General features: G+C 42.3%; 1 protein-coding gene across 5 annotated transcripts in view; it reads left to right on the top strand.

Moving 5' to 3' along the window:
• MAST4 (microtubule associated serine/threonine kinase family member 4) overlaps nt 1–15,656 on the top strand; it is a 797,816-nt gene extending 782,160 nt beyond the window's left edge. For all 5 annotated transcript variants that reach the window (XM_044663432.1, XM_044663416.1, XM_044663424.1 and 2 more), the window contains 5 exons: nt 814–1,043; nt 1,491–1,613; nt 7,209–7,345; nt 10,899–11,080; nt 11,545–15,656. In XM_044663432.1, the coding sequence (XP_044519367.1) occupies nt 814–1,043; nt 1,491–1,613; nt 7,209–7,345; nt 10,899–11,080; nt 11,545–15,488 (4,616 nt within the window). In that variant the 3' untranslated portion in view covers nt 15,489–15,656. The remainder of the gene's footprint in view (nt 1–813; nt 1,044–1,490; nt 1,614–7,208; nt 7,346–10,898; nt 11,081–11,544) is intronic.
• Nucleotides 15,657–15,689: the final 33 nt, after the last annotated feature.

Here is a 15,689-nt window from a genome sequence, read left to right as displayed (position 1 = left end):
GAGGGGAGGAGAGGGGAGGGGAGGGGAGGGGAGGGGAGGGGAGGGGAGGGGAGATAAATTACCTAACCTTTAGGTGGGTGGACCTCTTAGGAATCCGATTATTGATGTCAAGAGTAACACCTTGAAAGCCAGTCATTTTATTGCTATGGCAATGAGTTACACTTTTATATAGGCACAAGTATTTCTGAGCTTCCTGATAAACTGTATAATCACAACTATCTTTTGATGCTCAAAAACATTACTTAAAACTACTGCTAAGTTGTTTTCCATATTATGTGTTTGGAGGGAAAACGATCCACTATTAAAATTATTAAAGTTGATAAGTTCAAATTTTGAAATGTTGGCAGCTGTTAGTGTAGCTTGTCTGGTACTCATTGTGTAAGGTTTGATTCAAAACAAGTGATTACATGCCCTCGTTTCCTCTTAATTAAGCAATAAAAAGCCAGCAGCTTGAAGCTCATCAGAACAGTCTCAAAACAAAATAAAAAATCTTTTGTGTGCAGTATTATCAAAATGTTTAAAGGAGTAGGGGGGGTGTGCTTTTAAATTGAAGGTGTTACTTGAAAAATTAGTATGAATAGTAATAACTTCAAAATTATAAGGTGTATTTGACAGGGTCTTTTTTTAGATCAGTGCCATTTCTCAGTGTTTTTGTTGTCTTTTTTCTTCCATATTTATTGAAATAAGTTTGTCTTGGGATAAGTGGTGCAATCACTCAATCAAACTTCTTCCCACAGTTGATTTCTTGTGATTATGGCTATTTGTATTTTGTATCATAGGAATTGACTTTGACAAGTGGGTTCTTTGTTGCAGATATGTTTGGTGTTTCTCCCCTGGGAAGTCCGATGTCTCCCCATTCTTTGTCCTCTGACCCATCTTCTTCCCGAGATTCTTCCCCCAGTCGGGACTCCTCTGCAGCTTCTGCAAGTCCCCATCAGCCCATTGTGATCCATAGCTCAGGGAAGAAATATGGTTTCACCATCCGGGCTATCCGAGTGTATGTGGGTGACAGTGACATCTACACAGTTCATCATATAGTTTGGGTAAGAACCATGGTATTAATTTTTTTTATTGAATTGAAAAAACAAATGTATACTTTTTGACATAAAGAGCTAGGATGATAGAACAACATTTAATTTTTTTAAAAAATTAACAAAAATCTTTTTTCTTCTCCCTCCCACCTTCCCCATTGGGAAAAAACAACACAAAAAATAAAATAAAAATCTCATAAATATGCAGAGACAAGCAAATCAAAGCCCCACACTGCCCACATCCTTAAATATATCTCCCTTTGTCCTGTGAGTCTATCAGGAGCCAAGTAGCCTGCTTCAGCCATGGTTGTCTAGAATCCTAATTAGTCATGGTGTTGGTCAAAGTTAGTTCTCTATTCTTTGACACTTTTGTGAAAAAGCAAGATTCTCCACTGAATTCCCCTCCTAGTACCTTGTAGGTTTTATTTACCAAATATGTGCTCTTTTCTTGGCCTTTAGAATGTAGAAGAAGGGAGTCCAGCGTACCAGGCAGGACTGAAGGCTGGAGATCTGATCACTCATATCAATGGAGAACCAGTACATGGACTTGTACACACTGAAGTTATTGAGCTGCTGCTAAAGGTATGCATATCCATGTGGGACCAAAAATCCTGCTTCAGAATACATTTCTGTCCCATTCACTTCCCACCCTCTACTCCTGTCTCTGATGACCGCTCCTGCCTTGGACAACTCCTTTATCTTCCATTTTGGGACACTGTCTTATATACAGTGAGACCCACCCTATAGACCACCTATCCAGTAAGGCACTTTCCTGTGACACTCTAGATTCCTTAGTAGATTATCCTGTAAATCTGGACAAAGAGTGTCTAAAAAACCATGAGATAAGATCGGCAGATGTGTACTGGTGAGTGGCACTGCCTCTAGAAGTTATGGTGGTGTAGCAAATGTGTAATAACAAATTATGAAAATTGGAGTAGCCAAATCCAAAATGGGTCAAATCCCATTTTTAGGTTGATCACAGTGAAAGAATTGGGCCAAATGATGTGTGATTGCTTTCTTGTCTTCTAAATATTGCTGATGAAATAATACAGTACCTTGAAATCTATTTTATTAGAATTAGAATATATTAGAAGCGTTAGTACAAAACAGAAGGCATTTGAAAAAACCTGAGATTTGAACACTGAAGACAATTCTGTAATGTAATTATCTTGTAAACAAGCTGCCTTTCTGATACAGTATTAAAAATAAACAAGCAAAAATCACTAGCCTTTCCAACCCCGTATAATTATACAACTCTGAGACCTCTGTAATCCTTTGATTTGCTATTCTAGTCCCAAATAGGAATCAGGTATTTAAAATTAAACTGTTAGATCTCTTCAAAGCTCCTTTTCAAACCCTGATCAGTACAGTGTCTCAGGACACTGGACTAGGCAAAGAGAAAGTCACCATGTGTAAATTTGCTTTTAGATGTTTTGGAGACCCTTTTGTTTTCCTTGGAGCTGTAGAGTACTACATACTGTCAAAATTCAAGCGGAGGATCTAGCCTCCAAATGCTAAAAGGAGAATTCAAGAGGAGAAGTCAGGGTAATGAAATGAAAAAAGCTACAAGGAGTTTAATTATCTTCTCAGTGAGCTGTGTAATCATGTTGGAACTTCCATGTTTAAAAGACAGACATTTCCTGAGCAAAGGCTGTTATTTAGTGGTTAACATTGACCATTGATGACTGAGGCTTTGCTGTCACTAACTGGACAACAGAAAGGCATCTGCTTTCTTGTGCCATTGTGTCAGATACAGGGTATGTTATCTTTACAAGCTGTGTTCTAGAATCTCCTCTACTTCCTCCACCCTCTCCACAAGAGAAGGGGGTCACTAAGTATTGTGGGACTTTCAGTAGAAAAGAACATGCTAGACTTGGAGTCAGTGGAACCCAAGTTCAATCTATTCTCAGACACACATCTGTGTGACCCTGGCTAAGTCACTTAATCTCTACCTGCCTCCATTTTCTCATCCACAAATTATAATAGCTCTGACGTTGCAGGGTTATTGTGAGCATGAAATGAGATTATGTATGTGAAGTCCTTTGCAAACCTTTAAGCACTCTTTAGATGGTAGTTGTTATTTTTGCTTTATAAACACCATAACCAAAAAAAAGACAGTGGCAAGTGTGCTCTGAAACTAGGAACATAGCCAAACTGTCCAAAGTTCATAATTTCATTATGTTTTCCCAAGCTCCCTAAGAAATAAGTAGTGGAGAAGGGCCAGGTTAGACACCAAGAGATTGATAAATGCATTCCTGGTGGCAACCAGGAGGCTTAGTGGATGGACCACCAGGCCTAGAGTCAGGAGATCCTGGGTTCAAATCCAGTCTCAGATACATGCTAGCTATTTCACCTTGGGAAAGTCACTTAATCCCATTTGCCTAGCCCTAACTGCTCTTCTGCCTTAGAACTATATCAATTCTAAGAAAGGAGGTAAGTAGGAGAGACAGAGAGAAAGAAAAAAAGAAATGCATTCCTGGTCATCATGTAGAGGGAGAGACCTATTTTGGTTTCTGCATACCCAGCACTTTGCCCAATCAGTGCCTTGCCTATCCTTTTTTGTGTATCTAGACTTGAGATTTCCTTTGCATATGAAACCAGTTTCTACATAAAGAAACTCTTCAAGAAAAGTGTGGATTCATAACTGTTCTAAAGTGTACAGACTTAGAGAGTACAACTCAATATATTCAATTCGGTAAACATTTATAAAGTTTCTACTAAGTACCGGGTGCTGGAGGATACAAAGGAAAAGAAAGACAATTCCTGCCCTCAGGGAGCTTTCCCTCCAATGGGGGACAATCAGAAAAGGAAGCAAAAGAGGGGAGGAACTCCAAGGAGGGCCTGGAGAAGGGGAATCTTGTTCTGTAGAACTGAAACCAAACAGATATTGAGTCCAATATCTGCTCCATAAACCAAAGCTTAGGAGACTGAGGGAGCTGGGAACATTTCTGAGTATTCAAGGCTGAGTTAGTAATATGGTGATTCAGAGTTATTAGTTAGAGGAAGCTGGATGGTTCAGACAATTGAGAACCAGGCCTGTAGACCAGAGGTCCTGGGTTCAGATGTAACCTCAAATACTTCCTAGCTATGTGACTGGGCAAATCACTTAGTCCCCTTATCTAGCCTTTGCTGCTCCTCTGCCTTGGAACCAAAATAGAATATTGATTTTAAGATGGAAGGTAAAGGTTTAAAAAAAAAAAGAAGAAGTGATTGGCTTTTCCTGGGAGGGGTGGCATGGACTTGTCTCAGGGTTGTATGTCAGAAACCAGACTTGAAACCAGGCTCTCTATATACCATTACCTGACTTCTCTTGTGCATAGTAGGGCTTTTTACATAGTAGACACTTTATTGATTTTGTTGTTGTTGAATTGAATGTAGCTTCTCCATTCTATATCTAGGGCTCTTTCCATTCAGCTATATTGTATTTGTTTTCATTCTGAGCCTGCAATTAAAACTGTCCCAGGAATATCTTTGCCATATGCTCTAAGAATTTCCTCCTTTGGAAAAACCTGGAATAGTTAGAAGGACCTCAGAAAAGTATAAAAATAAAAGATTTATTTAGGGACAGTGAGTGGCTCCCAATTTGGCTAGAGTGTAAAAGTTTATAAAATTCAGGGCAAGGTTTGGAAAGCCTTGAATGCCAGGTCAAAGAAAAAGAGAGGTTGGGCTTCATCCCATAGATGTCAGTTCTTCCCTGGTGCTTCACCAACCATAGTGATGTCTACACCTACCTGACTGGTATTGAATGCGTCCTACTCATATTACATTAAACACAAAGCCTTTCCGTGACCCAAGAGCACATGTGACAAGCCAGTTACAAAATTAGGATGAAAAATTAGTTATCTTGACTATTACTAATTATTGGAGTAGTTAAGAAAGCCAATAATTTCCCTCTGCTCCATACTAATCGCCCAGATAATTTAATGGTTTGTATTGATTAAAACAGATTGTATTGATTAAAAGGTCAACATGATTAAAAGGTCAACATACTGCTATTCTCTTTTGCTATTTTAATATTTGACCATATATAGTATATGTTTTTTTTTAAATAAGTACCATGGGTTTCCTCAGGAGGCTAACTGTCAAGAGAGGCTGAAGATGGAGCCCAGGGGCCTTGAATTTGACTTCTTCCCTTTGCAGAGAGTAACTTAAGTTCACCAAGGCTTATTTCCTTCATTTGCAAATGGAGGGATTAGATCTAGATGAAGGTTATTTCCACCTCTAAATCTCCAGTCTGTGTGTCACGAGTCAGTACGTAGCAGCAATTCATAAATAAGATGGGTTCAGACATTTGCACTAGGTGAGATGATCCACCAGGCATCAGACTTCAGGATTCTCTCTTGAGCCCTAAAGTTTCCTAAGTGAAATAGGGCGCCATGGATGGCTTTGACTAGATCGTACAAGCCAGTGCACAAGCCTTATCCTTAAATCACGATCTAATGCAAATACTGGCATAAATTGGAATGGGCAAAAATTAATAACTTGGAGTGGGTCCTTCAGTGTGGGTGTTCTTATTGCTGTTCTTTCTACACTCCCCCACCCTAAGAAGTTGTCATTCAAGTTAAGCAGTGTACTCTCATTCAAAGAACATCATGAAAAAGTGTATGAATAGGAACGGAGGCTTTCTTATTGTTCTTGACTGAAATAATTATTTTTCTGATGACTTGCCTGAAAAAGCCTTAATGGAATTATGTCTCATGAAGAATTTCAATGGAAAGAAAAGTGGTTAATTTTATTGATATCTAATATATATTAAAGGAGGCAGAGTGTTGACATGGATGGGACAAAAGCAAAGCCTAGTTTAATTGAGTCAGTAATGTCCTTGTTACTGCTTCAAGCAATATATGATCCCATTTGCCCTGAATTATATGTTCATGCTTCAACACATTTGGGGAAAGACATATTTAAGGATTAGGTGGCTAAAGCATAAGACTTGAAGCATAAAAGATGAAATCTAAAAAGGTTCTAACAAGGATCAATCTTCAGAATAGATACTATAATAGAATCAGTAATTCATAGGCAGGGAATTACTAGATTTACTTGGGTTCTTCCTTTTACCTTTGATTGACTGTCTCATTTTTTCATACTTAACCATACTCTGAACTAAAGCAGAAGGCACAGATTTAGCTGTATTTTATTGGATCTTAGTTTTCCCTTTTTGTTTAGTCATATCCAACTCTTTGTGATCCCATTTGTAGTTTTCTTGGCTAAGATCTTAAAGTGGTTTGCCATTTCCTTTTCAGCTCATTTGACAGATAAGGAAACCGAGGCAAACTGGGTTAAGGGATTTGCCTAGCATCACACAGTTAGTAAGTGTCTGAGACCAGATTTGAACTCAGGAAAAGAGTCTTCCTGAAACACTCGTGTACTTTTTCATAGGTGATTCCTATGGCTTTCATAACAAGTCTGAAAGCATTTGTTCCTTTCTCCTTAAATAATTCATACCTTTGGAATTTCCATCTCTCTTGGGCTACCAAGATACTGACAATGGATGCTGGTGTTTGCCATGTGTGGGCACTGGTCTTATGCTATAAGGTCCTACCCTGAGGCAGATCTCCTGGTCTCTTGACCCTGTGAAAGCCTTTTCGTTATAGAACTGCTTGAAAGCATGCAGAAGTATACAATTAACTCTTAGTTGATGGTCTAGTTACAGAAAGATTGTTTCATACCCACCATCTTGAACAGAAACTTCCAAGCTTTATTATCAAGCAGGGATACTTTGCTACAATAGAATAAGGTGTCTTTTCTTTTTTAAAAAATCAGTTAAGAATTTGAGAATTCTTGGCTTTTGTACAAGAGATCAAAGAGTGAGATAGGTGGGTAAAGGGCAGAAGAAGTGCCAGAGCACCCAGGGAAGGTGGGTTGGAGAAACTAAACTACTAGGTAGGTTGTAATAATGTTACTCTTATTTTATTTTCCCCCTACTCAATTCATGTAGTGTATGGTATCTTTGTTAAATTTAATTTATTATTTTTTCAATTAATCAACATTTTTATCCTCCTCCTATTCCTTGCCCTCCCCCATAGTGAAATAAAAAGTAAGACAATAGTGTAAGCCTCATGTTATCATGTCTGAACATTTATTATATTCAAACTTCTGTCTTTGATCTGCTCTGGTTAAGTCACTAAATTTCTCTGAAATATCCTCTCATTTTTATTTTGTTTTTTTTTTCTGTAGAGTGGTAATAAGGTGTCAATCACTACAACCCCCTTTGAAAACACATCAATCAAAACAGGCCCAGCTCGAAGAAATAGCTACAAGAGTCGGATGGTGAGAAGGAGTAAGAAGACCAAAAAGAAAGAAAGTCTAGAAAGGCAAGTTCATTTTTTATTTTGCCATCTTTTTCTTGGAGAAGAGGTGATGGATTTGATGTACATTACATATTTGGGATATGCAAATTATCCCTTGCTATATCACAGTTCACTTATCTCTGCTTCATTGTATTGTGGGTTTAAAAAAATATCCTGTTTTGCAGACACTTATCATGGCACACTATTGGCTGATGGGATGAAAGAGGACCACAGTGCTGTGCCCTGGGCACTGATTGGCTCTGTGACTGTAGTTTAATAAGGGTGTATAAAAGGTTTATAGAAGAGTGGGAAGGGTTTATAAAGCTTTAAACTATATATAAATAATAAAATAAATATCTATATAAATAATAAAATAAATATCTATATAAATAATAAAATAAATATTAACGCCACTACTTTGCATTCTCTGGAACGTAACTCCCGTGATATGTGAAGGATCACTATATCCTTCTTCTCCTCCCTTGTCCCCTCCCCAGCTAAAATGCACCAAGAATAACTAACTTTTGTATAGTGACTATTATGTAACAGGCATTGGCTAAGGACGTTATGATTTTTATCTCTGTCGATCTTCATAACAACCCTGAGAGGCAGGTCCTGTTATTATCCTCATGTTACAGATAAGGAAGCTGAGCCAAACAGGGGCTAACTGACTTGTTCAGTTACACAGCTAGAAAATGTTTGAGGCTGAATTTGAACTCAGGTCTTCCTGACCCCAGATCTCAGACTTTATCCACTGTGCCACCTAATGTTTATTTGTGATTAGTTTTACAAACACGCTACAGACATATATCCATGAGAATTTTTTTAATTTTATTTTTTAAACCCTTACCTCCTGTATTGGGATCAACTCTAAGTCAGAAGAGCAGCAAGGGCTCGGAAACTGGGGTTAAACAACTTATCCAGGGTCACACAGCTAGGAAGCATCTGAGGCCAGATTTCAACCCAGGTCCTTCCAATTCCAGGCCTGGCTCTCTATCTACTGGACCACCTAGCTGTCCCTATCTGTGAGAAATTTTACAAGATAATTTATGTAAAGGGAAAAATCATTTTTGATAATAACAAAATATTATGGCAAAAATGACATACAACAGCTATTGCTGTTGGGTGTCTGATTATACCATGTTGCAACCAGTGGGAATACTTCCTCCACTAATGCAGATTGCAGCGTCCATCCTGGGCTTCTTGGGTCTGTGTTTTCCCACAAAGCCTTGGGAGAATGCTATCCAATATGCTGGAGGCTTTTTGTTATTGTTGTTGTACTGTGGATATCTCAGGGTTGTCATAGCAGCCCTGCAGAGCTTCTCTGTTGGGTCTCTTTCCCACTCAGTACAGGACTCCCTATTCACTTGTTTGTTTTTCTCAGAAAGGACCTACATTTCCATTCCTAAAGGCACAGCCACCAGGTGTCAGAGCAGGATTTGAACCTAAGCTTTCCTATCTTGAAGATTAGCTCTCCATACCTCCTTCCTCCTTCTCCCCCTCCTCACAAAAAAAAAAAAAAAAAAAAAAAAGATCACAACCAAAACAGTTGAACAATAACAAATACAGTGACAATATTGTATTTTTATTTGTTTTGTCAAACATTTCCCAGTTTTGTTTTAATCCATTTCTGCCTTTGAATTTGACATCTTTTCTCTGCATTCCCTTACTTGGGCATCAAACTGTCCTATACCCACTGGAAGTTCAGCTTCAGTATTTGACTTTTCAGAGAATAACCTGAGTTAATCCTTTTAAATACTGACTGATTTAATCTCCTTGTTTAAGGGACTCCCAAAAGTCTTCTCCAGCACCACAATTCAAATGTGTTGACTCTGGATATTCAGCTTTACTTGAAGTCCAACTCTCACAGCCATATGTTGCTAATAGAAAAACCATAGCTTTGACTTCTTGGATAGAGGGGGAGGGTTTGTTTACTTATTTATTTGTTTGTTTGTTTAATTTAGACTATTTTTCCATGATTCCATGATTCATGTTCTTTCCCTCCCTTCTTCCTTCCCCCTCTTATAGCCAATGAGCAATTCACCTGGGTTTTACATATATCATTGATAAAGACCTATTTCTATAGTATTAATATTTGCAGTAGAGTGAGGGGGAAGGTTTTAAGTGAAGGCATATTAATGGAAATTACAGAATTAACAGAACATTTTTTAAAAGTTCCATTGAGAGTCAGCTAGGTGACGCAGTGAATAAAATGCTAGGATCTAGAGTCAGAAAGACTTGAGTTCACATCAGGCCTCAGGTACTAGCTATGTGACCCTGGACAAGTCCCTCGACCTTGTTTGCTTCAGGTTCCTCATCTGTCAGACTAGCTGGAGAAGGAAAAGGCAAACCACTCCAGTATCTTTGCCAAGAAAACCATAAATGGGGTCAACAAGAATCTGGCATGGTGACTGAAAAACAACAAAAATTCCATTAAATCTTCCCTCTATTCCCTTTAAAAAAAATTTTTTAAAGTAATTTTTCATAAAGGAGAAGCAACCAAGCTTGGTGGATAGGGTGCATTCCTCAAAGCCAAGAAGTTATAGGTGCAAATCCCACCAAGTGACCCCACGCAAATCTCCTAATTTCTCTTGGTTCTTGGCAGCTTATCAAAATGAGCACAGAGAAATTGCTGATTGACATTAGTCAAGGGGAGTTTCTTCATCCCAGAGTTTGATATACCAAGGAAGGCAGAGATCTAACTCTTATTCTAGGTCCCCACTTTAGATAAAAGCCTTTTGAGGGCTGGGTAAGGAGTTTCCTATTTAAACACACTAAAAATGGGGAATTCAAAGGTTGATATTATGATAGAAATACTGAGCTGTATGGACAGAATATTTTCAACTGTACCTATTGTTTTAAGGAGCTCCCAGTGACCAGGACCCACCTACTGTTTCCAGAGGGATTCTGCTGTGATAAACTCCCTTCCCCAGTTTTTTGTATTTCAGTGAACAGCCTGTGTTCTTATTACACGGGTTTGAGCGCCACCCAATGCAGGAAGCACAGGGCAAAACTTGAATTGGATAAAGCTCCTTCCTGCCCAAAGTAATCCCATCAAAGACATTTACCCATGTAGAGATAATGGCTTTTCTTTCTGTAGGGATTTACTTTGCAGTATTTCTTAATTAAATTGTGCCTCTTTATATTTTTGGATATATGCCCAGAAGCAAAGGATGCCCTTTTTAACAAAAATGAACAAATAAACAAGCAATTGAATGTATTTAACAGCTTCATTTTTTCCCTGGGCCTTCTTAAATATAGAATGTTTATGAACCAAGCTGTGAAATCTGATCTGTGCACTACTTTAAGAAGGCTATATAACTCTTCCTCTTCCCCTTACCTCCTTGTTTCAAATCTTAAAATGCTTTTCAGAAATAAAAATAACCTCTTATTCTTACTGTGACTCTATGCTTGTTAAAACCCTTCTATTAACTTGATTGAGTTGACTACACTATGGGGCAAATGGTATATGGAAAGAATGGAAAAGTGGGAAGAGTGTGGAGGAGAAAGATTTGTTAAAAATTTGTCTTCCAACATCTTCTGATTTATTTCATTCATATGTTCTCATTTATTCTAGGCGAAGATCCCTCTTCAAAAAACTAGCAAAGCAGCCTTCACCTTTACTCCACACTAGCCGAAGCTTCTCCTGCTTAAACCGTTCTCTCTCATCTGGAGAAAGCCTCCCTGGGTCTCCTACTCATAGCTTGTCTCCCCGATCACCTACCCCAAGCTACCGTTCCACTCCAGACTTTCCATCTGGTGAGTTACCTCATCTCAATAGGAAAAGATGGTTGTGAGCACAGCATATCTAGCCATCTTCAGCTTAGGTCAGCTTATTCAGAAAGCTTGGTCTTTGAGGAGATGGGTTCAATAGTCCTTGCTCCAAGTAAAGAGATCAGATTAAACTCATGATAAAAAAATAAGGAATTTAAAAGTAAATATCATAGAGGGCCTTTTGTAGAGGTGAGTGACCATAGGTCTAGAACCCTACATATCATGTTAGATTTTTTCGATAAGTTGATTTGTTTTGCCAAACGTTTTTTTTCTCTAGTCAAAATCTCTAGTTAGGTTTAACTTAAAAATCGTAAAACATTTTTAAAAATTAAGGTAGTTAATATTTGACTGGTTCATTGACCATGTACCCAGAAAGCTCTACAGAATAGAGACATAGAAAAGAAAGTGGGTTTTTGATTCTCACAAGGCTTTGCTTTTTATGCCCACAGGTACCAATTCTTCTCAGAGCAGCTCTCCAAGCTCTAGTGCCCCTAATTCTCCAGCTGGTTCTGGGCACATCAGGCCCAGCACTCTTCACGGCTTGGCACCCAAACTCAGTGGACAGAGATATCGGTCAGGGAGACGGAAATCAGCCGGCAGCATTCCGCTTTCCCCGTTGGCCAGGACACCCTCTCCAACCCCGCAACCCCCTTCCCCTCAGAGGTCACCATCCCCTTTGCTGGGGCACTCCCTTGGCAATTCCAAGATTGTCCAGGCCTTTCCCAGCAAAATGCACTCCCCACCCACTATCGTCAGGCATATCGTGAGGCCCAAGAGTGCTGAGCCTCCAAGGTCCCCCCTGCTCAAGAGAGTCCAGTCTGAAGAAAAACTGTCACCTTCCTATGGCAGTGACAAGAAACATCTCTGTTCTCGTAAGCACAGCCTGGAGGTGACTCAAGAAGAAGTCCAGCGGGAGCAGTCCCAAAGAGACAACATGCTTCAGAGCCTGGAGGAAAATGTGTGTGATGCTCCTTCCCTAACCCGAGCCAGACCTGTGGAACAAGGCTGCCTGAAACGTCCCATCTCAAGAAAGCTGGGAAGGCAGGAGTCTGTGGATGAACTGGACAGAGAGAAATTGAAAGTCAAGGTAGTGACAAAGAAGCAAGACTTCCCTGAGAAGCAAGAATCCCTGCAGAAATCCCATGAACTGTGCAACGATTTGGAAAACCTCACGACCTTGAGGTTGGAAGAGAGAGAGAAGAAAACATATCAGAAGGCTTTAGAGAGATCAAATAATTTTGAGAACAGAACAGCAATGCAGGAGGCACCGTCATCATCATCACTGTCAGTCAGCGGCTTGCTTCACAAAAATGCTGCTGGCGCGAAGCCCAGTGACGGCCTCTTGTCCGATGCCCCAGTGGCCTGCCACAGACTTCCACTGAACGAGCACAGCCTGAGCTCTTATGACTACAAAAGACTGCCTCCCCCATGTCTGCTACAGGACATGCTCTCACACCCACCAGAGAGGTCGAACGGCGGGAAAGGGGACAGTGCTGAGAAGGCCAGTCAGGCAAAAGAATTCAGCAAGTTTGAAAAATTCGATGGCAAACTTACAAATATTGATTACCTTCGGAAGAAGATGTCCTTCGAGGAGAAAGATGACAGCCTTAGTTCAGTGCTGAAACCCAAGCTGACATCAAATGTCCATGAATGCCTTCAGCTGAACACCACGAGGCCCATAAATATACAGCAGGATCCCATTCCGGTCTCAGAGAGCCGGACGGTCATCGGGGGCGCCCATGGGGTTCAGATCACTTCTACGGCTTTTGTTCCTCTTAAGGCTCTGACTGGTCGATCAGAGAGTGGGGGGGCCGAAAAGCCAGCCCTGATCCCCCCTGAGTCCCCAGTCAGGAAGAGTCCATCAGAATACAAACTGGAAGGCAGGTCTGTCTCCTGCCTAAAGCCCATTGAGGGCACTCTAGACATTGCTTTATTGTCAGGGCCTCAGGCTTCTAAGACAGAAGGACCGTCACTGGCTTCTACAGAGAACCATCATCTCAGCAGTGATGTGGGACCTTTTGGGTCACTGGCTCTGTCTGTAGGTTCTGTGAAGGGTGAAGCTGCCAGTCAGAAGGAACCCCCGATGACTTGTTTAAAGATGAACAAATCCTACCTTCTGGAGCCCAGATTTCAGCAGCAGAGCAAGGGATTTTCAAGCACACCAGCAGCTTCAGAACTAGAAAAGGAGAGAAGGGTCTCTCATTCAGCTGTAAGAAACCACAGTACTATTGGTGAAAGTAGTCATAAGAGAGAGGAGCTCCCTGCCAAGCGGCGAGACCACCCCGCTGAGGCCAGACTCCTCACCTCCTCCAATCAGAATGCCATGGCTAGCCCTAAACCAGCAGCAATCCCGAGTTTCCTTAGTCCTGATAATAACCCTGGAAGAGAGAGGCAGAACCAAAAGGAACTATCTGGGAAGCACCCAGTGACCTCAAGAAACAGTGAGCCATTGACAGTGAAGGCAGAGGTTGCCAGAGAATCCTTCATGGAGCATTTGACACCAGACACTCCAAAAGCTGGCAACTTTGGAAATAATGCTTCTGTGATCAGACCATGCCCAGACTTTCCTGCTCAGCCACGTGCAGTAGAGAAACTTAGGGGTCCTAGTGGAAGAGCTGATTCCAAGGAAAGTAAAGAAATAACTAAGGTACCCGCCAGGGAGGACCTTCGCTCCACTAGGATCACTGGTGAGAGGGAGATGAGCAAACAAAAAAGCAGCATGGACCCAAAGCCTGAGGCTTCTCTCCCAAAAAGATCTGGCCAGCTACCAGGAGTTAGTAATACAAAGAATGAAAAAGGCCTGGGTTTTCCATCCTTACAGAAAGATAGTCCCAAAGAAGTAGAAAGGAAAGACCCAACTTTTCAGAAACAGGTCAGCAGCCTCCAGCCTTCACTGGCCTCCAAAGATTCCCCAGGCCTGGTGCCTCGGCAGCAGCTTAACTCACCAATTCTCCCTATGGTTAGGGAGCCTGTCTCTAGGACCTGTGGGTCAGAGGTGGCCACAAGTCTCCCCGATCCTCCCATCAAGTCAGCCACAGCCCAGGTGGAAGGCAGTGGTCACAAGCTCAAGCCTGCACCTGAGGTCTGCCCTCCAAAGTCTAAACCTTTGGAAAGACTGGCAGCATCCCAAAAACAGTGCACTGGAGCCACCAAGGAGAAAGAAGCTGCACCCCAGGTCCCCAGCAGTGCCAACAAAGAGGGGAAAAGCACCAGCAGAGCCATGCCAGAGACCTTTCCCTTCATCTCTGGTTCTCAAAAGAAACTGAACAATGAGAGTATCCAGGGGGACAGGACTCCTGGCTCACTAGGTGGGCTGGCGCCTTCGTGCCAAGTGGAGGGGAGCGGTGCCCTTGACAAGCCGAAATCTCTGTGTAACAGCAACCCCCCCGAGGCCCCAGAATACCCCAAACATTCACAGAGGCAGGAGTCCACAGGCTTGATTGAGCTGGGGGAACAAAGACTTTCCCCAGTCCCAGAAAAACAAGCCCTGCCCCTGAAGCACCCCAGGCCATCCACTGTGAAAGACGGTCCCTCTCTGTACAAACAGATGGACAAGAGCCCAAGTCCCTCCGCTGCCTGCAAGCAAACTGACAAGAGCCCAGGCCCCTCGGCCAACGTGGCAGACAGGAAGCCAGAAGGAAAAAAATGCACTGAAGCACTTTATGTTCTCCCTGACTGTGGAAAGCTGGAGCACGGCCTCTCACTGGCCAGCAGTGAGGCCAGGGTCAAAGGTGGGGAAAAGCCAGCCGGAGCCGGGAAGAGCGTCTCAGAACCCAAAGGGAAAGGCCTGTCTTCCCAGAAGCAGCTGATGGAAACCAGCAAACAGGGCGGGATGAAGCGGTCCCCGTCAGCCACTGGGCAGAGTTCCTTCCACCCTGCTGGACCCTCGGAGAAGACTCTGAGCTCCTCATCCAGCTTTCCAGAATCCAAGTCGGGAGTCCTCGAGCCCTCTGCACTGGCTGGTGACATCCCTTCCACCAAGACAAATGGCAGCCAGGCAGAACCACCAGCCCCTAGTGCCAAGGACTTTAGGAAGCCGGGGTCTGGGGTGGATGGCAGAACACAAATGACAAAGAGCGATTCGTTGCCATCCTTCAGTAGCACAGCAGGTGCCCTGGAGTCCCACCACCCCAATTCACACCTCAGGGGGGAAGTCAGAACCCTAGACAGGGCCCTCTCCGTGACCACCACCCCAGGAGAAGGAAAAGGGAAGGAACCTTCCATCCTGGTCCAACCTCTGGCTGCCAGGAAACAGAATGTAGCAAAAGACATTCCCAGGTCGGCTACCAACACAGACCGCCTGGTAGCCCCCTCTTCTGAAAAGGACTCTGTGGTACGCCAGCGACGAGGGAAGGAGAGCTTGCGGAGCAGCCCCCACAAAAAGGCTTCCTAATGGGGCAGGACCCAGGAGGCAGGACCGTGGAGACTCAGACTGGACGCTGTGACTATGTCCTGACGCCCTTCACAAAACCAGCACCATACGGGACGGGTCGCCGGGCAGAGAGGAGACTGGGGAGGAGTAGGGCGGGCAGGAGATAGAGAGGACCTTTTTCCAAATGCCTTCCCAATTGTAACCGGTAAAACTGTTACCATA

The sequence above is a fragment of the Gracilinanus agilis genome, chromosome 1 (assembly GCF_016433145.1).
Source record: "Gracilinanus agilis isolate LMUSP501 chromosome 1, AgileGrace, whole genome shotgun sequence".
NCBI lineage: Eukaryota > Metazoa > Chordata > Mammalia > Didelphimorphia > Didelphidae > Gracilinanus > Gracilinanus agilis.
The sequence above is the reverse complement of the archived record's forward strand: the minus strand, read 5'-3'. Positions and strand labels throughout refer to the sequence as shown.